The sequence below is a fragment of the Battus philenor genome, unplaced genomic scaffold (genome assembly GCF_028537555.1).
Source record: "Battus philenor isolate CCGP_79_NKW_IND1 unplaced genomic scaffold, ilBatPhil1.0.hap1 SCAF_23, whole genome shotgun sequence".
Classification (NCBI taxonomy): domain Eukaryota; kingdom Metazoa; phylum Arthropoda; class Insecta; order Lepidoptera; family Papilionidae; genus Battus; species Battus philenor.
The window spans coordinates 6,785,228-6,809,044 of record NW_027181686.1 but is presented as its reverse complement, the minus strand read 5'-3'; the positions used below and the strand labels follow the sequence as shown (position 1 = coordinate 6,809,044).

The window sequence follows — 23,817 nt, the reverse complement described above, 5'->3', positions numbered from 1 at the left end:
ATAGGTTCTGCATGCCCCCTTGAACCTGCGAAATCTACAAATGCCATTCGAGCCAGACAAAAAACAGAAAACAATGGATTGTATACGTTACGTTACCGTATTAAGGTCGTCGGAAAACAACAGATGTAAGCCGCTTCCAATCAGTTTTATTGTAAATTTAAGGGTGAGTTCAACTGTGCATGCATGTCTTATCGCTGAAATGATGATGACCTAGCGATGTTATTGACTAATGAAAACGGTTACAGAATGCGATCCTTGTATCTTGTGTCCGCAAAAAATCTCTCAGATGCAAAACAACTAATAAAAATGAGCCCATACAGTGTACTAGTTTGAGATGTGATATATTTACTAAAGCTATTGTTGTAAGTGGTTATACATTTTTGACTAACAGATGTTAACGTAACGTTTGTTTAGCGAATATCAAGTAACTTTACTTAACGGCCATTCAGAAAGGCCCCGTAACTCATTGCATTCGATTGGCAGTCCGACCCGACTAGTGTACTGCTAAAATTGTTCTTAATAGTCGTTTTCTCTGATTGAAGAGAATGATTGAAGATCGTGGCCAGTTATAGTTCGTCGTCATCGTCGTTTCAGTTTATAGATGTCCACTGTGAGGTGTAAGCCTCAAAGATATCGATAGGAGGACATACCATAATCTTGCCTGGCAAGAGGATTGGTATAGCGAGATCGTAGTGTGGTATTATGGTACGCAGGCGACGCTGCTCGACCTCTGCTGCTAATCCTCTGGAAACTTTGTAGTAAGCAATAATAATCCTATGTGATTAATGCACAAAGTATAAATTATTTATTAAACTATTCGCGGAATGGAACCTACAACCTGCGAACGCAAGCCTCATACCTCTACCGCTGGGCTGCCACTTGTATACTGCACTGTGCTAATAACACCAAATTGACGGTGTAAATGATGACAGCAAACAAGAAAGCTATGTCGTATTGTTTTGTATTATTGAAGCTCATCAATTCAGGCCAAATTATTTTTCATCGATGAAATGGTTTTCCAAGACACTCCGCCTAGTTCGGGAACCTAAGAACTTTTATATTTGTACCATTTCTTAATATTTATGAATATGAATTCCAGAATAGTTATTTTAGTTAACAGCGACAGTATTGTATAAGGTTTATGTACCTGTAAAGATATTTTACGTTTGGAAATAAATATGAAATCCATTATAGTACTTCTCTATTGTCGGTGAGCTCTTTGATTTACCATTGTACTAACGTCCTCATTGACTCGTCACTGTAGTTTATTCACGTTAACAATGAATCATCATATTCGTTGGCTATAAAGGCAAGTGATATAGTGACCAGTTGAACTAATGGTTCGAATGCAACGGTTGTTAGTTTGGTGGTCTTTGGTTAATAGGCCTGTCAGATCCATGTATAGATAATAATAATAATCGCAAGATATTTCTTTATCCACTTTATATCTATTAACAAGTCTTGATAAACGCATAATTTTCTGTGTAGGCGGCATTAAAATTAGTTAAAAATAGACGAAAAGAATCAAAATGCAGTTTAATAGAGCGCATATTTTATAACATAACATTAATTAATATTATTTTGTATTCTTCGGAAAACAGACGCAAATCAATCAAACAACAAGTTGGTCACTGCTCCATCCATAAATGAATGACAAGTATTATCCTCTTTTAAACAAATTTTATAAGATTCAAGATCATTTTCGGTATTTAAATGCAAATAAGCACTCAAATCTAAAGAAAGTAGCTACTTAAAAAACATTTTTGTGTGACTGTAAAATTAAAATAATAGGTTAAAGTAGTTTTCACATTTTTTGTAAAATTGTTGCCATTTGCTACGTATTTTTCGTCAAATTCAAAAATTTTTCATACAACATAGAAGCAATTACATGTCTTATTGAAGTCGAGATGAGTCTACCTAATTTTCAGATAATAAATGCCCTCAGACCCGAAAACAGACGAAAGAAACTCGGTGGGAAAATATTTTTAAAGAATATAAAATAAAAATAACATATTTAATACTTTTTTCCTTTATTATATATTTGAGATATTTTAATATCTAATGATAGAAGCTTTCTGAACAATATTTGGGATTACATTGTAATTGTTGACAATTGTAATCCATAGATTATAAACTAACTCCACGAAGTCGAATCTCAAGTAAAGAAAATTTGTTTTTGCTTCTTGTTTCTACTTCATCAATCACACTTCTTGAATAAATCGGTAATATTTTTTGTGAATACTATACTTATTGTGAAACAACAGTGAATGTTTTAATTTCTCCAATATTTTTTTAAAGACCACTTGTCCAAACTTACAAAGCTTCTGTCCAATTTATCGCAATATGATAAATTTCTTGTTGTATTTATAATTTTGAAGATAATTTCCAAAGATCCGGTTCGGTAAAGAAGGTAATGAAACTTTTCCATTTTTTCATTTTTTTCTAATTCTTTTCAGGCGATAGACGCCCACGGCAACACATAGGTCTTGCTAAAAAACACTAAGATAGCTTAACAGCCGTCGTCTGTACTAGCGATGTGCCCTGAACTCTGCCAGTTCAGACGAGCAATTCTTCGAGCTACTTTCTAATATTATATTCATAGTCATATTATAACATATATTATATTAATATATAATAATTTCAAGAATTGTTTTTAAAATACAATGCAACTTATTTTCAATTTTACAATTTTTACATATTTCGTCAGTTTTCACTACAAATAAACAGATGGCTGCGGGGGCCTTATTGTTTGGGTGTGGACTCCAGGGGAATAGATCAGCAAGCGCAGCGAAGTACGTCCACCCATGTTGGAACAGATGACCACTCCCAACCTGTCTGATATGAAATTGATGGAAGATGTATTGTCCAGCTCTGACCGTTCTACAGCTGAAATGTTGATGAAGACATTTATTATATGTACCAAGTTTTCTTACCCGATATCTGTTTTGACTTTCATTCTATTTAGTAATTGCAGCTCAACATTTTTCAACTATGCTCAGTATACTTTATCTATTACCACGGTTTTTTTTTCTTGGTCGCATAGAATAGCAGATAAACAAACGGTACTAACACAAAGCAAAAAATTGAAGCATGTAACAGTTTTCAAGACTGATGAGCTTTGGATTATTAGCAGGCACGATCTTAAGTTGAGTGCTAATCAAAGCGAAACACTATAATAAAAAAAAAGAATCCGTCATAGACGCTAATGTAATAAAATTCTTGCAAAGAAATTCAAAACTACAGATATAAAATTAAATAAAGGTTTATACGTAGCTTAAAGAAAGCTGAATACTGTGTTATTAAATTACGCTATGGCTTCAAAAACTAATCACAATAAAGATGTAAATAAAACAATTAATTCGCTTTGTGAGTTTACATTATACATATCGATTGATTATATAAATAACACTCATTAAAGTTACGACAGATTTATTTACAATATTTACAAGGTAGTCGAAATTATATTAAATTGGTGGCCAGTACAATGTTACTTCATTATGCGCTGACTCCGGTAACCATTTCATATACTCTTCCAATAAATCTGTAACAATGTGATTTATCACCATTTATACAACATTAATATATGTATACATACAATATATGAACATACACACACACATAACACCACGTACACGTGTCCTTCTGGAAGTGTGTGGAGGAGGTCCATGACCAAATTGTGACGATAATGAAGCAATTAAAATATATACGTAAACAATTAATTAAAACTTAAATAATTTCTACTCCCATTCGTACACAAAAACAAAATCTAATTGCTTAAAAACATTTTTACATTTAATTTTTCTTCCGTAACAGTTCTAGTCCGAGTGAACTAGGTTTTTAATTACGTAATTGTTAAATAATATTGTATCAGGTCAAACAAGTAGGGGACAAATTAAACGCTGTAGTTACTAATAACTAAACTACTCTAACTACTTACATTTTGAATCTTCTTCCCAAGCTTTCTTCAATTGCTCTCGATTTCCTACTCTTTTCATTATAAGACCATTTAGTATGATCTCAGTTCTTGGCTTCAACTTAGCCCAGCTTTTAATCATAGTGGACGGAGGAGAGAGAAGAGAACTTGTGTATTTCTGTAGTTTAGGGAATACAACGCCCTCTAGTAGAAATTTAGCGAACCATCTGTGAAAAAATTTGGTTACAAAATTACCAAAGCAGAAACTACCAAAATTATGAACGTGACTACTTATTCCTTAATGCATTGATCAAATCATTTTTATTGATAGCCAGAATGTTTTTACTAAAGGTCAAATTTTGTTTAATAAACATTTTTTTAAAATTTATTACATGATTATTAAGAGATATTACACGGGAGGATATTGTAATATCCTACAGGTACCCACTAAAGAAAAACAAATGTTTCAAAGCCAAAAAAATATATAAAACAAGCTTAACTTTATTTTTATTGATAATCTTATATGTCACAGTTTTTATAATATTTATTAAAATTGTTATTTACAGACTAGAAATATTTATCTAATATCTACATATTTCGACCATCATTATGCATATAGAGAAGGTTATTATATATACAAGGTATAGTTATTTGTCAGCAAAAATCTTTAAAGATTTTACACCTATATCCTATCACCTGCATTAGGTGATTATCTTGAAATCGGTCACATTACAATTTATTGATTCGACTGGAATACGACAATCAAGTCAGCAAGGACGTATAATTAACAATAATTTATTTTAACACGGGGTAATCCGAACTTAGGAAATGCTTTTTCAAACTATGTTATCATTACGTTATTCATTTTTTCCGAAATCCTTATATTTTGTGTAGGGTGTACCATGTATTCATTGACAGGAAATTAGTGCTACATTCACCTTTAATGCTTTTACACCTATAATAATAACTCAAAATGTTGAATATCTATTTTTTTTGAAGTTAATAACAAATTAATACAAAACCAAATAAGAAAATTAAAATTACCTGTAACGTTCAATTTTGTCCGGAAAATCGATTTCGAAAACGGGTAACTCCCAACAAGCTTTTCCAAACGTTCCTTTAAAATGACATTTCACACGTCCGGACTTTTCATCGTACCTTGGTTCTGGCTCAGGCAAAGGATCGCCTGGAAAATATAATTCAATTGAATTAACTAAAAATGTCTTTAATTAAGTAGGCATTTACATACGCTTTTGAATTTTATAAATGGTAAGCCACCACCGGTATGGAACATTAATCTGTTGAAAAGAGGTGGCCATAAATTCAACAATTGCTGTTCTTAAAATGTAATATAACACTTTTTGATGTGTACATTAGAATATCAACATTGTAAATGAGTCAACAAACCAAGTTCCACACATTTCGAACAACTAAAAACTTGAATAGTATAATAAGATTTATTCAATAAAATACTTTTAATTTTAGATTAAAAACCAAGAAAAATACCGTCTAGCATGTATATTAATATCTGTTTGGTTGATTATGTCCTATAATGACATTAATGGTTTTTATCGACGAAAAATGTTTGATTGTTGGGTAAACGAAATTCAATTTACTCTGTATTTTATACGGTTATAAAATAATGTCATTTTCACCAAATTCTTTGAAAGTTTTCCATTTTTCCCCCATAATAACGTCGTGGCTCATAATGAAATCATGATATTAATAATTAGCCGAATTGCTCACACAAAACATACACCCATTCATATTCATATATATTATTTACATAGAAATTATACACACCTAAGGTACAAAGTTGTGGTACATAGATAGGAAGCCATTCAGGTTCTATTGCGGCAACGTTTCGCATTACCATCTTCCGTCTGTCTTCCGCGCCTGTTTCGTACAACTCCTGGAACACCACCCACTCCGGTATGGTTTTGCGCAGGATCGACTCGGAATGTAGATGAACAGGTTCATCTAATTCACCGCAGTGGTATGCGTATTTGTATTTTCTTTTGTCCTCGCCTGAAAAGTTATTTGTTCAGTGCCCATGCCAGATAAATATTCAACTGTTTTCTGAAGTAATAATACAATAATTGCTATAAGAAATATTAAGAGGGCATTCAAATTGATATGCTAAATGAAATTCGAATCACAGCCTATTATTGCAAGGTTTCCTTTCAGGGCCATTGCGCATAAACAATTACTACATGGAGCATCCTTTTCAAATTGACGTTACAATGACCTAAAGATATTTTAATAGTGTGGGTTAAAAAGTATTCTTGGAGAACGAAAATTTTAGAATACCATAGGACTAAATTTTTACATAGAAATATTTCTCATGATGTTGAATATTCATTACGACCTTATATATTTATCGCGAATAAAATGATGTAGAATGTCCGACGATTAATTAATAGGACAGTTAATGTAGCAAGTTTTCAATGTCACTTTGTAAAGACGTCAGAGAGAAATGATCATAGTGGGTGTTATTGTAAAAAAATTTAATAATGCGTTTACATGCGGCTACATTTTTGAAGTTGTTACAAGTAATAATAACTCTTTTTAATTATCGTTTTCCTGGCCCAATCTTCAGGAAACTGGGTTTTTAGTTTTAAGTCGCAGGGTAAACAGGAACAATCAACATGCACCGTGCAAACGATAGATATAGACTGACATATTGTTCCAATGTAAACGCATCCTTAACTCGTTATTTTAAAACATTGTTGACCGGTCACGAGTTAACTCGTGATGGGTTTTTTGCATCACTGTTGTTATCTGTGTTGGCGACCATGCAATGCAATTGTAAGACAGTAAAATACAACCTGTTTCTCTCGCTTATAAGAGCCGCCAGATCTTTTGTTGTAAATAAATCACAAAATTTAAAAAAAAAATTAAGTAATGAAGAATGTTTTAATGAATTATACGCAGATGCTTTATCTGATTGTCCGAGTGATTATGAATCAAATTGTTGTAAATGTGAAAACGATACTGCATAAGAAGAGAGTGGCTCTGATATTAACCAAAATATCAAAAATAAATATTATACAATAGATAGTGACAATGAATTGAAAGAAAAGTGGAACGAACATATACCAAACTCATAATATTATTAAAATATTCCTGGTGGAACTGTTGAACTTGGTGGCACTCCGGCTGTGAGTAGGGTATCAACGGTTTTATTTTTAATAGTGTTTTTGATTTAGTCATTACACAGATCAATTTGTAACATAACTCCTGAAGATGCCCCGTGGAGGGGTGAAACACGTGTTGAGTAATTTGGCGGTGGCGGTTGTGTGATTCGCATTGTTTGCCGCATACGCATTTATCAGCGGGCTGGCGGGCGGTGCACTTTATTGCACGACTACCACTGCATGTGCGGAAGTGGCTAAATATTGGTCCTTTTCTTACTTAGGATGGACTTCCGCGAGATAACGCCTGATTCCATTAAAAATTTGTAACTATTCTCAAATGAAAGAGTAAGATAAAATTTATGCAAAAACGGCACCCGGCCGGTGGCACGACATAAATTTTCAGTAAAATTACCGATCAACAATGTGTTAAACCAGTGAGACAAGTTGTGTACTTTGTATTATCAACTGTGTGTCAATTATTATTTTTTAATATGGTAGTTAATTAATGACGTAATATATTTAGTTGTTGTTGTCAGTTATTTTTTTAAAGAATGATGCTACAATTTTGCGAAAAATAATATTGCAATAAGTAAACCAACAAACCTTCCTTCACTTCATCTAAACCAATCTTTTTTCCAACTTGATCCCCAAGGCCGCTTAGAAGAAGCTGACGCAGCAACCTGGCTTGGTTCTCATCCGGCGGTTTCATTTCGGGGTCAATTGTTACATTTACACCAGAAATGCTGAGATTGATTTCAGATGTTAGCTGTTTTCGTAGCTTACGAATTTCTTTGACTGCCTGAAATAAAAAAAAATTGTCTTTTTTATCATTATCTCTATTTGCCTGTTGAAATTTATTTATTTAAACATTTTTATACATTTTATGTATAGCGGCGAACGTAATGCCAATGGCATTCATTCTCTGCCAGTTAACCGTTTGGGCAATGCAGAGATAATTTAATAAAGGTAGGTGAAAAAAGTTAATATCATAAAACACGTAGAAAAAAAGGTAAAATCAAATTGAGAAGGAAAATAAACACATAATAATGTAATCGTATATCCACATATTCTATTTACATTAATATAATAAATTCCAGCTATCCTGATTCCTTCAGCCCATCAAGAAACAGCTTTCGAACCTTTACTGTAAATGCGCAGAGATTCCTGATCATCCTAATATCGAGGGGGGAGCGCGTTCCAAAGAATAATAGATTGTATTGCAAAGGGGAAATGAGTAAAGTCGGTACTATGGTGGGGTCATCTAAGTAGACGATTGCAAGAGGAGCGAAGTGTTTATTCGCGTGTATTGGCTACGAACTGGAATTGAGATATTAAGTAGGCAGATGAAGTAAGAGAAAAGAGAAAATTGTAGTTAGTGCACGCAAATAACAGCGCTGTTTAATACGCAGCCATTTCAGGTGAAAACGGTAGGAATATGTGTCGAATTTGCGGAGATCAAAATGAAACGAACACAGTTAGTCATACAGAACGCAGTCTAGCTTGTTAAGGTCTGCATTCAGATCAAAATAGCTCACATCACCATGGTCAATAATAGAGAGAACAAGTGATTGCACACGCATTGCTTTAGTTTTGGAAGGAAGTTTTTAGACGGTATAAAGTACTGCTTTACTAGACTTCTAGTGATAGAGTGCAGAGAGCACTTGACCAAAACATCACAGGTTATATAATTTACTGCTTTTTGCAATTAATTTCTACTCACCTTTTCCCTTAGACCGTGTTTGGCGCAGAAGAGTTCTTCTTCTCCTTTCACATGCGCGTATTCCGCAGCGCCAACTGCCCTCAACAGCACTCCTGGGTCACCCAGGAGTAGTGTCTGTCCCGTGGCCGGCCAACAGTCATTTTTACCGCTCATAACCTTAAAACATTGATTAATTAATATTGGATTCTCGTTTTAAACACAGATTTATTTTTATAAACGAATCTTACAAGTAATGGTACGTACACAATTTCATCATTTAAATTAGGTAAAACAAAGACGATATTAAAAGCAAAATCATCATCAAATATGCCGATTGACGCCAACTATAAGTTACAAGCTTCTCCCCACGGATCGATGCGATGACGGATATTGTGTAATGCTCGCTTCCAGCGTTTTCCCGCGATCTTGAAATTATGACTTTATTTTTATTAAATAATAAAAAAAATCTATTGGGAAATCGATGATAAAATAATGATAATAACATGCAAATTGTGACAGATATGAAATAAACTAACGAGGTTTCTTCGTCTACAGAGCAACATTTATAAGATTTCATTGCAGATACTCTTGCTTCTTTTCCACAACTATAACACATTGCGAAACAGAGTGGTATCAAAAACAAAAGAGAATTAAAAAAAAATTACAACAAATATGGGTTCTGTTAAAAGTTCCGATGTTCGAAGAATGAATTTTATCTTCACCTTTTAACTATATATAGTATATATAGTATATATAATTATAGATTTTACCTCAGGCACAGTTAACGCGGAGACCAAAGCAATTGCGTAGGGCAGGAGGTTCTGCTGATGACTTAAAGCCAGCATCTTTCCATAGCGAGGCAATAACGGGAACGCGGAAACAGCTTTACCCAGTGACGTAACTTTTAAAACCTGAAATAAAGAAAATAGCTAGATTTATAACTCGTATTAAAAATACAAAAAAAATTAGTCTGTAATTAAAAACGAGTATTTATTTTATTTTCAAAATTAAAAATACAGTTTAAAACGTTATTCTATATAAGAGATGTAATATACACTAAATAGTTTCTATGAACATCTATATTCGTTTTTGATCTTTTTTTACATAATAAGATCATTGATACACAATATTAAGTTATCGAAAAAAAAATTGGGAAGATCCTAGTGTACCAAAATATCAACAAAAAGTCTCTAATTCTTTATTTAAACTAAAATATTTAATAAATTCAAGCACATATTAAAAATATATTTAAAAAATGCTCATTATTCAAACAAACGAATATTTGAAAGACGAAATTCCTTGACAATGATTTCGCTTTATTATTTTGTTTTCAATTCAGCTATATACGAGTATATATATATCAGAAAATTTATATACAATATATCAATATTGTTAAACTTGTTTAAAAGACGTGCTGTTGTGGAATTCCTTCCGGTTTCTTTTCCACAATCTTGCTAAGCAGAGTAAATCAAAAAGTAAAATAAGAGTTGAAAATTATTGACAAAAAGAGTCGTGTTAAAAATTCCAAAGTTGAAAAAATAACTTTTATCTTAAATTATTAATATTTTCAGAATTATAACCTATCCAAAAACAAATATAATAATAATAATAATGATGATGATGATCATAAATCATTCTTCAGAAAGTATAAAAAAAACAATAAAGAACGAAAAACTCACTAACCTAAACTACGTTATTGAGATTATAGAAGCAAATTTTATTTATATCACTCACACTGTTTTATATCTCATTCTTGGTTAAGATATTATTGATATTTATTGATATAATTCTGTCACTTGTTATCATCATAATTTCCGCCTTGAGGCGTCCAATGCTGGGCATAGGATACATCCAAAGATTTCTATCTAATAAGACTAGTAGAAAAATTTAGACGTTAACAAAGCCTCACCAGGACTAGTAACTTAAGGCCCGCGCAGTCATTTATTCTGCATACTTACTTGGCATGCCCATTCCCAGTTTTTCTTGCCAATCTGTAGAACTAAGTCGATACTTTTGTTACACTAAGGATTTATTTATTCTAAATATGATGTAGTTGACGAATACCGAGCATAGCCCATGGAGGTATGTAGAAGAAGACAAAACGGCTTCAAGAACATGAAGTTCCTCTCGGAAACCGTGACGGCCTGGACACGGTTCAGCACCTAATGTTCATAGGGCAGGGATTCGCTGAGTACCGATATAGGTTGAAGCTAAGAGAGAGTCCTTTGTGCACCTGTGATCCAACGGTTGACCAGACCGTGGTGCACGCAATTACGAGCTGTCCTGAGTTCGCTAGGGAAAGATGGGAGTGGGAAGTGGAGCAGGAGGTAAGGATAGAAAGTGGTACCATCGCCTCCATAACGGAAAATACACTATTATTTCAAAATAATGAAGAAAGTAAATAATAAAGAAATAAAAACGAATCCAAATAAAAAATAAACTAAATTTTAATATAAGATTAAGTAACTAAAGATTTGTAAAATAAGAAACAATAATGATAGAAATAAGGAAAAAAAATGATGAACTAAATTGTGCTAGTAAAAAAATGCGGCGTAATAAATTAGGCGAATGTGTGGAAATATTGTGAATGAAAGAAATAAGTATAGAAGAAAGAAGAAGAATGTAAAGAATGAAAAAGAACTTGTGATGTATGACAAAAGAGAACGCTAATGATAAATTTACTGAAAATTATTTGGAACAAAACTCTTGTTATAGATTTAAGATAGGGAAACGAAATAATAAAAAAAGACCGACAACACACTTTGGTGCTATATATTGGACGAGAAGATATTTGGTATTCCCGAACGCTGTACAACCGAATTGGTTTCAACGATAGACCTTTTTCTCAAATTGAGCTTTAATAATCAATATATTTAGGTAATATATTATGTTTATTAACAAATTTAGAATATGTTGTTAATTCAGCCAGGAACTGTTTTTACATTCCATCATACCATTTCTATTTTTTGCTATTATTGAACATTTTATATGAAACCCTTACACAATCAAACAATTTCTTATTTACCTCTTCATCGTTTTTTCTTTTGATTCCTCTATATCCTGGATTCTCCAAAATGCCAAGAGTTTCTAGACGTTTTTCAGCCATCCGTAGTAGCATCCTGTCAGGAGGCGTCGGAAATGGGAAGTTAACCACCTGTATATAGGATTAAAACTAATTACAACTGTGTACATATAACAGTAAAATAATCACGAGTCAGCTGGATGTATTTTACAAAAGAACTAGTATTTATGGTATATGCGTTGTACAAAAATAGTGACTAAAACTTTTCAATCATTTTCCTCCTTCCTTACTCTTGAATAATAGGTTAATAAACTAGAGGGCTTAATGGTAACTGGTCAATGTGACCATTGTTTTCTTTTTTTCTATGATCTGATTGGTCAAGGCTACACTATTTTCTTAACGCGAACAAAAGCTGTACAGCTAGAGACCTGACGTTGGCTATTCTGGTAATAAGCAGATAGCATAAAATAAATACAGGCAAGACATTATAAAAGTCCCAACAATCACCAAAGCAACGAATAAGTTTTGTATGGTTACTTTCATGAATAATACTACCTTATCGATGGACATGCATTTCATGAGGAGAACAACGTCGTCGGCGGGGCGGCGGCAGAGGTCCGGTTCGTGCTGTTCCGGGAGCTCGTTGGCGAACACCGCGCTACTGTAGAGTCGGTAGGCGTGGCCCGGGCCCGTGCGACCCGCGCGGCCTGCGCGCTGGGCACTACTGGCTTGCGACGTCCACACTATCCGCCACGCAGACGCACCCGTCACGTGGTCGTACACGCTGGCCACGAAACAATACACATTAACACTCAAATGACAAGTGAGACTTCTTACAGAATAATGTATTAATATATCACTATTTTACCATTATGTGATCCGATAGACAACTGCATGACATAAACCTCTCCAATAAATCGCAATAAAAATTAAAGTGTTAGTCCCAAGTTTTACTATAGTCAATACATATAGGTGCCGACTTCTACTTTATAAAATTATACGCCTCATTGTCGACGCGATGGTAACTGCTTCAAATTCAAAATATCTTTATTCAAATAGGCATTAACATGCGCTTTTGAATCGTCGGTTTATTCAATAATATACGCTTAATTATATATTTAAAAATGAGAAACAGAAATAAGAAGTGGAAGAACTATATTACATATGCGTACACCCATACAACGCCACGAATTTATTTTTATTTGTCGTATTTATCATGTATCATTATTTTTCATATATCACTCTGTTTTGGTTTAATGTATAGAAGATAAACTTCTATGAGATTTTGAATTTTTCTGTGATTATAAATTGTAATCATTAGGAATTGTGATCACTAGGAGACACTAACTTTTTTTTTAAATTCTCATAAAACAAAATTCTTCTTTCTTTTGGTCTATTTTGCCGCTGATTGGCCATCGAAATTATATAAATTAAAAAAAAAAATTCCATAGTACTTAAATATACTCACCGCATTTTCTTTTTTCCAGTATCAACAACGTATTTGATAGAGGGTATAGTAAGCGAGGTTTCGGCGACGTCGGTGCTGACAACGCATAGACGAGCACCCGTAGGCGGGGGCTCGAAAACACGAGCCTGTTTTGATGAACTCAACATGGAGTATAGCGGAAGCACCCATAATGGCTGCCGGCACGATCTTATTTCTGGTATAAGGATATCATCTTCATGATCTAAAACAAGAATTAGTTTACTATTAACTGCAAGTATCAATTTTTCGTCGTAATAAGTATAATCTGATGATTATGAGGAACTGTTGTGTTTCAAGCCAAGTCTTCTCGATAATTTACGATTCATAAGTGCGCGTTAATAAAAAATGTAGATATTTCTATAACAACTGCAGTTTATCTATCACAAGGTTTATGTAACCAGTCAATGTAAGAACTTGCCAGCTTTGCAAACTGGTAAATTATATATAATATGTCGGAACCTCCCTTAGGAACATTCAAACTTCATAATTAACAAGTTACACTAACACCATTTACTATTAAAGGATCTTATGTCTATCACTGCATATGGCGTCTGTCTAAATCACCTGCGAACTTGTCAGCAGCATCAGACTAGTAAAATTATGAATATAAGAAGACGAGGTACGCTCAAGGCCCTCCGAGTTCAGCAATAAATAAGTTACGCAAGGCCGCAGCTGACCAACCCAAACGTTTTTAATTTCAAATAAGAATGATTTATGAAAACAATTATATAGATAAAAAAATCTTGAAGTAGATTTACAAAATTACTGAACGAAACACGTGAAAACAATAATATACGCACAAAAGATGCCTAGCCTACGACCTCTTTGAGAGTAGCGACGCTAGAGACCTCCCGGAGGAGCTTTGACTCGGGCTTCATATTGCTATTTCACCGAATCGGAAGATCTTAGCTATAAAAATAATTGCTGCCCTAAATCCTTCCCTATACTATAGTGCTATATACTTAATATTGTCACATAAAAATTAAAAAGGCAAGGCAATTTAGATTGTTTTTAATATGTCAAGTCAAACTTTGAAGTAAAGTTGGCCTTATTTATTACATTAATAATAGTTACTTACCAGAATCACTTAAATGTCCTTCGCTGTCATCGTCATTTCCTACTAGATCAGCTTGCCCGTCATCCTCTGGCATATCGTAGTCGTCCAGGTTTATTTTTGGCAGCGTTCTTTTCTTCAATTTAGCTTTCCGCCTCGCTTTGCGCGCTCTTTTCATTTCTCTCTCCACCTGCATAAAAAAAATTAACAATAACTACAAGTACATTACGATTTTATTTTTCTTTATACTTTAAAGGATACTGTAAAATGTCATAATAATGTTACTGTCTATTTAACAAAAGCATGCGATCTAGCCAATAAACGAAAGATAAATCATGAGTGTGGCGATCTTGAAAAGTCTGTGACAAGCCAAAAATGATTATAATACCAATTAAGCATGGGATCATGACTGTTCTACATTATTACATAATACTTGTAAGATTAATTTCATAATTTATATCTATTAATAAAGAAACAACAACTACAATTTAATTTTATGTATAGGACATACCATAATAACATAACCTTGGACAGAATAAATAGTCACCTCCCGTGCCCATGGTAAAAATTAAATTATGTTATAGGCAACGTAGGTGAAATAGCACAGCAAAGACAATACACAATATGTAACAAAAATTTACGTAGAAAAAAGTGCACATAGGTTTCTAAAGAGTGAGTGCTGTGTATGTGAGAGTGAGAGATGAATAGTTACAGTAATATTTATAAGTAGTTTTGATTAGTAATCCTGTGATTTCGTAATTAAGATGAAGGAAAAGGGATTTTTAATAATGTGTTCTGGATACTATTAAGTTATTACTGTCTTATGTAAAAAAAATTCGGATGCATATTCACATAAAGTTATTATTGGGAGGCTGTAAGCTTGTCAACACGGCCCGAAATGTGAGACTAGATTAAGTATTCTACTGTATTATAGATTAATCTTGACGCTAATAAAAATATAACCAATGTTAAAAATATTTTTTTTAATTTTGAATTTAAGACCTGTAAGCTCGAAGATATCTTACACGAACTGGTACGCGATCTTATCACGTGTCATGGTCTCTTTCACTCTACTTATACTATGGCAACAAGCTTATCCCGCCTATCATGTCTCCGAGCTATGTGGCAGAAAAAGTCCTGAATTCGCTTGTTGCAAATAGAGCGAGTTGATCGAGTCAGTTGATCGAGAATGGATTTAATGTTACCAGCACATTTCAAAATAATATCACGGTTCTTACTAATATGATTTTCGTGGTGTTAGAGATATTTCTATACTGCCATATTCTGGTCAACTTATCATTAAATTTTAATTGTAATAGACTAACCTCATCATCATCAGACTCCAGATCGTCTGGCTCGGAGTCCAGTGCCGTGTTGACTTCCTCCACCGTCTTCCTTGTTATTAGCTTAGAATAATTAACGTCCTTTCGATACGGAAAAGATGCTTTCAGTTTCCGTACTAAATATCTGACCTGAAAAACAAAACAATAAAAGTCAAGTTAGTGCGCGGAATATCAATGACACCATAAAAAAAGTTGGGGTCGTAAGTTTCATCCGTGAGCCGCTAGACGCGGTGTGGGTAGGCCTCCACTGCACGTCACTGCACGAGGGCAGCGCAAGACCTATCTATAAATATCTAGGCGATCTTTGCCCTGCAGTAGGCGTCTATCGGCTAAAAAGAGGAATAAGAAAAGTCTCAAACTATGTATTGTATTTTGGTTGCCTTCGTTTGGATTGGCTTTTTAAAATATATGTTGTAGAGTTTTTCCTGCTCCTCCACAACCATAACGCCTTGTGAAGCAGAGTAGTCAGAAAAAAAAATATTTTAAAGAAAAAGTTGACAATAAGAGTCCTTAAAAATTCCAATGTAGGATTTCAAATTTGGATCTTTAACTTTAGCGTGTTCTGTGTTGCCTTTTGTATGTGTGTTGCTTCAGCCAATAGACGCCCACTTCAAGTCACAACCCCCCCCCCCCCCCAGATCTATCTATAAAGTATTATATCATAATCCCCACGCTTAGCAGCTGGATTGGCGTTGGCTGGGTAATCTTATAGTACGCAGGCGACGCTGCTGCCCATCCCCTGGAAACTTCTTTGTGATCAGTGGTAATTCTATACAATTAATGAATTATATGTGTATTATATAGGATTGTATCCCAGGAACAAAATCCAAGTTCTACGATTGCAAGTCCTAGTCCTCACCGCTATTTTATTTTAAAGAATATTACCCTCGGTGTTTTAAAAACCATTCTTACCTGACCTCTATTGGGCTATAGGCTTATAAAAAACAAATTTCAAATCTATCTAAGCCCTATGTTTCCACAGTTATTGAGATGAATAAGTACATAAAGTGAAATCTCTTGAATTTTTTACATCCACATACAACCGGTGTCTTTTTTTATTGTGTATAATTCATCATAAGTTTTTTAAAAGTAAAAAAATAATCTGTTTCTATTGATCACCAAAACTTAAGGACGATTATAATGATTTTATTTTTTATACATATTTTTCCTAATACTTAGCAGGTTTTAATGAAAAAAAAAATATAATCCGATTTAAATAAATTTAGAAAATATGAGCGTTTGACAGTTTTTTACAAATAATTAATGTCTTAAAACTAATTTTCTTACACACTTCATTGTGAAATAAAGTGATCACTTTGAAATATGTTACATTAATTTATTGAAATGTGTTAAAGCTAATAATTTCTGGTAGTACAATATCTAACGGGACAGCTAGTAAAAAATAACATTTAACATACCTCTTGTTGCCCAGTAACAAAAATTAGAATTCCTCCTTCTGGCAATCTTGTATGTATTTTAACTGCTTTCTTATATGCTTCCTTTAAATAATCACTATAGGTGTGCTTATTGAAGTGTATTGTCACAGGAAATTGCCTGGCATCAATCTAAACAGTGTAAAAATTTATTTTCTAAAATATTTAATATATATAACTAATTCAAATTCGAAATATATTTATTCAAGTTGGCATTTACATGCGTTTTTAAATCGTTGATTATTTTAACATTATAGCTAGTAAGCTACACACATCAGACTCTAAACCGAGATCTGCAATCAGCTGCTTTTTTAAAATGAAATTTAAAATTTGATATGTACATATTATATTGATCCTTTAAATCAATTTCCAAGCATTTAAGTCAACTAAAAACTCCTGTGCGCTATAATAAGATTTTTTTAATAATACAGTTTTAATTTTAGATTTAATAATAAGAAAAGGGAGATCTAAGATATCTTTTGAACTTTATGATACATGGATGCATGTATCATAAAGTTTGATAACATGAATTAATTGGAAGTCAACAACATTCCATGCAACATACCTAAAGACAACTTGCAAAATATATCTATAGAATATTTTACTTATTGTAAACTGTGTGGAAAAAAAAGTATTTTAAATTATCACTTATATTAAATAATTTTCATTTATTTATTTTATATATTGGATCATTTGCAGTTGATATTTTGGTTCATAAGTATGCCATATGTGATAGAAAGTTACAAAGGTTCCCAACACGCCCTGATATCAGAAGAGCATATAACAAAATCTGAGAGTTTTTTTTTTGTGGTCACTTTCACAATATCGTTTATATAGTATTAAAGTATATAATTATCAAGTTTTATTACTATTTAAAAAATACTCCACACCACATCAGATTTTTTGTCAAGTTTTTGATTAATGTTATTACTAACTTAACATGATAATTTGGAGATATTACATGGGACTCTATTATAAACAATACACTGGTATCCATATAAGTTGCTAATTTTAAAAATGCCAGAAAAAGGTATAAAAACTCACCATTATTTCTAGTGCTAACCTTTTGTATAGAAATATCATTAATTTTATTATAGTAATTAATAATCTTATGTTCATAGGTTAGATTATTTTATATGTATATATATTAAGTATTTACAGCCCTAAATTTTCTTTTGGACACAAAAAATAGAATTTAACCGTTAGAAAATGATCATATTTTGGATATCGTGTATATATAAAAAAAATTACCCCTATAATTTGAAATACCATGGCTATATGCTTTTAAAAATGTATTTTTGGCTAACTTTGATTAAATACTCAAATATTTTGTAATACAAAATATTTATTTTTTTTAAATAAAACCTGATCAATTAAAGTTAACAATGTGATAGCGCCGCTTAGTATTTTCAAATTTGAAATCTGAATGGTTAATAATAAGGATTAAACCTCATACCTTTATTAAAGGAGGTGGTACTTTAAACAGACGTGTATTCTCAGTAAAATCTTCCACTCTTAGTGTAGCAGACATAATAATTAGTCTCAAAGGACTTCCTCGTTTTCTCCTCAACGGCACTATTCTAGACAGTAGACCTAGTAATAAATCGGTATATACACTTCTCTCGTGGGCTTCGTCGATAATAACTACGGAGTATTTACTCAGTAGGAAATCAGTTTGAATCTCTTTTAATAAAACACCTGAAAACACGTCAATTTTTATATTAATCTATTAAAACGATTACTTAAATGAATAAAAATAATTATTAATGACAATAAAAACAAACAATTTAGTTGTGTAGTAATTATAATTATTCTTATTTTTTAAAATTCATTTCATTCACTCTTTTTACATTGTTAAACAACATTTATGGTTACCTTTTTTCATTAAAATTCAAATAAAAAAAAATCTAACGATAAAAGAATTGTCTTTTATCTTCCACACAAAACTTCGAATGAAGAAGCTATTAAGATGGATATACCGGCTTTGTCACACAAGTCAATAATTGGAAAATAGTTCTTTTTCATAATGTATATATTAGTAAATTAAAGAAGCCGTCTTCATAGTTTTCAAATAAAAATCCTTAGAGAATCTCTACTCATGGAAATATGAACTTACCGTCTGTCATAAACTTAATTTTCGTGTCCTTCGTAACATTACCCTCAAAACGCATCAAATATGAAACTTCTTTATCAGTTAAACCAAGCTCATGTCCAACTCTAGCAGACATTGCTACTGTTGCTACACGTCTAGGCTCTGTAACAGCTATCATTTTATGCTCAGCATAACCAGCCTCATAAAGAAATTGAGGTATTTGTGTTGTCTTGCCGCTACCTGGAATTGCACAAAACAATAACATCAAATATTCAGTATTAAATTATTGTTATCATTTTAAAATACATTAAACAGATAATCTGGATAAATGTTTAGTTAGTAAGGCTATTTAAAAGTTTACAAAAATGAAACAATATAGAAGTTAAAGAGTAGGTATTACAAATATAGTTTCTACCTAACCAGGCGAACTTCATTCCCCCCTAATGAACAATGAATAAGCAGATTTATGATTTTCAAATTTATACAGCTGAACTGGTCTTTTTTATTGATGAATACATCTTTATACTGTTTTAGATGGAGAAGAATTCAACAACACAAAAATTGTAGCAGTTAGTCCTGCCGTTCTTTAATTATAAATGGCATAACCAACACAATTTTGTATTATAGATACACAAATGTGAGCTCTCAGTTGCTTTTTATATAATATCTTTTTTTAATATTTATTATCCTATTCCTGAAGACAAAACCAAAAACATAAAAATCATATTAATTGGTCCAGCCGTTACTAAGATATAAATGGTGCAACGACCACAACCTTGTTTTAAGTATAAGATATTGTAATATAATCTAACTTTCAATTATAATGTAACTTATTGAAACCAGTGTTGTCAATCATCAGGAAGAAAACTGTCCATGGCATAGATTAATGCATAATTTGCAGTTTAAATTTCATGAAATATTTCAAAATATTCTTTGATATTTTTCAAATAAAATAAAAGTTATACATTGTTTTTTTGTGTATGTAGTCTACAAAAAGAGAATATAATCATGTGATCTTTCTTAAGGTTAAGTAATGTGTACTGATCCTATGCCATTCAGGAGTTTTGAGCAAGAACATTGTCAGTAATTATCTTTTTTAAGTGAAAAACACATTTCTTACCAGTTTCACCAGCAACTATTAGAAATTCATTTTCATTAACCAATTCCATAATTCTTTGTTCCTCGCCCAATATAGGTAATTTCAATCTAGCTACTTGAATTTTTGGATCTCTTTTAACATTAATATGGGCGGTAGGATGATCAAGTACAGATATTTTAGCATCTTTTTCCCGTTTTACCTTGCTCTTTGTTTTCTTTGCTATTTTTGTTTTATTTGGTTTCTTTGTTTTATTTGTGTTCTTCACATTGTTTGTTTTCTTTGCTTTTATTGATGTTGATTCCTCTAATTCTGTCTTTTTTTCCGTTTGATTCGCCAACTCTACAATTTCTATGCTCTTATTCACTTCAATGGCTGTATCATTGTCATTTACCTGGCTATCAACATTATCAACATTCGTATCGCATCTATCAACATTCGTAACATCTTCTTTCTTTTCAAATGATGACTCTGATTCATCATCTGACGAATCCTCAAGCCCTACCACATTAGGGTCGTACTTTTTCTTTTTTGAGTTCTCGGAATTTTCTAATCTTAATAATCTGAGGCGTTTTTTGGCACCTGAAACAATACTTGAAATACAACACAGGAAGGCATGATATACTAAAGTAAATTTTATCATTTATTATGGCTTTCTTTTGTACATGAACATTATTATTTGTTTAAATCAATCCCTCAATTATTTAATGTCTAAATAAAATATAAATATAATTTGCAAGTCTTTTTTGGTAGTACATAAAACAAATTATCACAAGGACATGGAACTTCTCAGCTTTTCATGGATTCACCTCGAGTGAGTCAGGTCTTTTGCATTGTTGTGAGGGCCTAGTAAGATGTTCAGGGCTGATCACCCACATAGCAAATTAAGGAAGGCCTCAATACATTGGCATTCAGTTTCACCTATCAGACACCTATTTATACTTAACCAAGTTTTAAAATTGTCCTACCAATACTGTTTTGGAAGCCATTTCCAGAAAAATTGTAGCATTTTACAGACCTAAATCCATTAGCAGTTTACTGGGACTTTTCCCTGTTAAACCTCTCATTCCTACATCCACTACATATAAATTTGCTATATAATTATTTATGGTAACAAAAAATTGTGAACTTGAATTTGACTGAAGCAACAAATATCACATTACTTTTAAATTTTTTATTACATTTTCATAAACATTAATGGCTTAGCCAGGTATAACACCCTAAAGTTGCTTTAATGGATGAAAGTTTGCTAAAAGAGACTGGACTGACTGGACTGGACTCTATTAAGGTCATCCCTATCCTGTCATACCCCACAAGAATAATTTGCTTATAGTTAGGAGACTGATTGTGGATTAGCGCAGAACAAAAATGTCATATTTTTATATAACAACTTTAAATAAAAAAATCTATAAATTTAACCATATCTGAAACAATAACATTAGCTAATATTATAAATAATTCTTATTAAATTACAATTGCATGTTTGTACCTGCTATACTACTAAACTTTTTCTGTTCATCTATTTGAGCAGTGGATTTTAATGGAAGTTCAAGATTGAACTCATTCAACTTTCTTAAACCAATAGTTTGGACAGCAGAAATAGCTGTTAACTGCTTAACTTCCTCAGGAGTCGCTTGTACTTGAGATAGGGATTCTAGAAGAGCTGCCCTCTGTAATTCAAAACATTGTATGTAAATTAAAGCAAATTACAAAATACATACACATACTTCCCGAACTGTTTCTAATTAATGCATTACATTAAATCCGCTCTTGGTTGAAGCTGAATTGAATATATCTTAATTTCCAATCTCAAGTTTTTTTGCTCCAAAGATATGAGTCAGCATTATAAACTACATTTACTTGTGGGCATATAAAAGAATTTCAAAAACAGCACCTATATTTTTTATATGTACAGTCACAAAATAGAAATGAATCAACTACAGGAGGTCTGGATATTAACAAAATTTTCAAGAACTTAAAGAACTAGTACTTATAGCAAGGTTATTCATTTAATCATCTCTTAATCAATTACAGGGATCACATGTGTAGGTTTTAGGAAGAATGCCAGAAGAACTTAATATTAGAATCTAGAATCATCCTTCAGCTATGCAGAATTTTAATAAAATCAGAATCAAAATATTTATTATTTAAATAGGTCATTACAATCACTTTTAAATGGTCAATTAATGTAAAATATACCTAAGTCCTACAGAAAACTATCATTGACTCCTACAAAAATTCAGCCACTGAAAACCTCATACAGAATTTCTGACAGATTTTCAATAAAGTTTTTTAATTTACTAATCCTAGAGACTTTTCATGGAAGTGTATTATAAACTGTTAGTCAGTTTTTTTATTACCTAGTTAACTGAAAGAAGACAATTCATAAATGTTATTCAAATATTTAAAAAAAAAAACATTTAAATGATCAGCATCAGTTTTTGGTACCTTTTATGACTGTAGCTTACTTACAGATTCTTTTTTCTTCTTTTTGTCCACTATTTTCTCTAATTTCTTCCGTTGTGCTTTAGAAAGAAATCTTGTCTTTTCTTTCTTATCCTTTATAACTTTAGTTTCTCTTTTCTTTGACGGTAAAGCCAAAAGATTACTAGCATCGGAGAAACCATATTCAGATGAACCAAATTCTAATTTTATCTGGAAAGATATTGTATATATAGTAAAACTATGGAAATTCTTTACTTATACATAGATGATAGGCTGTCTGAACATTAGAAATTATGGTTGTTTGTAGGAGGTGAACAAATATTTCACCTACATTTTATTTGTGAACAATGATGAGTAATGCTTGAAAATACCCTTCATCATCATCATTTCAATCATGACACATCCACTGCCGCCATTCTCCCATGGATATCCAGCAGAGCTTGTTTGGAGCGCCCTGAATCTAGTTTTTTCCGATCGCCTTAACACATTGACTGGGTTCACCTTGTAGGCGAAAATCTTACGCTGCGCTTACCAATCCATGGTTTCTACTTCAAAACCTTTTCGAGAATTTAGAAAGAACTAGCTAAATTTATTGTATAAACGAAAATAAATACCAAAAATTCACATTAAAAGCCCTGCGTGACCAAGTGGTGCTTAACGAGAGAACGAGTAAGGACACGCCGGCTTGAATGTATTAAACATATCTCATAATAAAAAGATAAATAACCCACACGCTGAGACTACGAAGTACTAAAATTAGCTGTAATAAAATTAGGTACATGCTAATTGCTTTACATTTTATTAAATTTAAGACAAAAATATAATGTTCATTTACCTCACTAGTTTGTGAATCATCAATGTTAGTTTTAACAACTTGACGTGCCTTCGCATTGTGCCGCTGTTTACCCATACTGTTCTACCTCAACCTTTTTTATATTATTGCTGATATTATGATGTATTACCTGAAATGCATACTATCAAATTATGCACGATAGTAAGTCATAATACACACGTGTTTTTGTTATGACTTACAATGTCACTTTTTTTTTTCATTTCTTGAAAGACAGACGGCTATGGCATATTGAGCAAATAATATT

At 32.3% G+C, this 23,817-nt stretch overlaps 1 protein-coding gene across 1 annotated transcript; it reads right to left on the bottom strand.

Annotated features, from left to right (window-relative positions):
* Positions 1-3,423: 3,423 nt before the first annotated feature.
* Positions 3,424-23,742, bottom strand: kz (putative ATP-dependent RNA helicase kurz). Its single transcript, XM_068767165.1, has 19 exons — positions 23,556-23,742; positions 22,748-22,930; positions 21,765-21,945; positions 20,300-20,857; positions 19,204-19,419; positions 18,544-18,785; positions 17,073-17,219; positions 15,637-15,783; positions 14,336-14,501; positions 13,240-13,459; positions 12,327-12,555; positions 11,775-11,903; positions 9,520-9,660; positions 8,771-8,926; positions 7,654-7,849; positions 5,717-5,941; positions 4,958-5,099; positions 3,938-4,140; positions 3,424-3,541 (listed from the first exon to the last, which is right to left on the bottom strand). Exons 1-19 carry the CDS (start codon positions 23,628-23,630, stop codon positions 3,465-3,467), a joined length of 3,633 nt encoding a protein of 1,210 aa, XP_068623266.1. The 5' UTR covers positions 23,631-23,742; the 3' UTR covers positions 3,424-3,464.
* Positions 23,743-23,817: the final 75 nt, after the last annotated feature.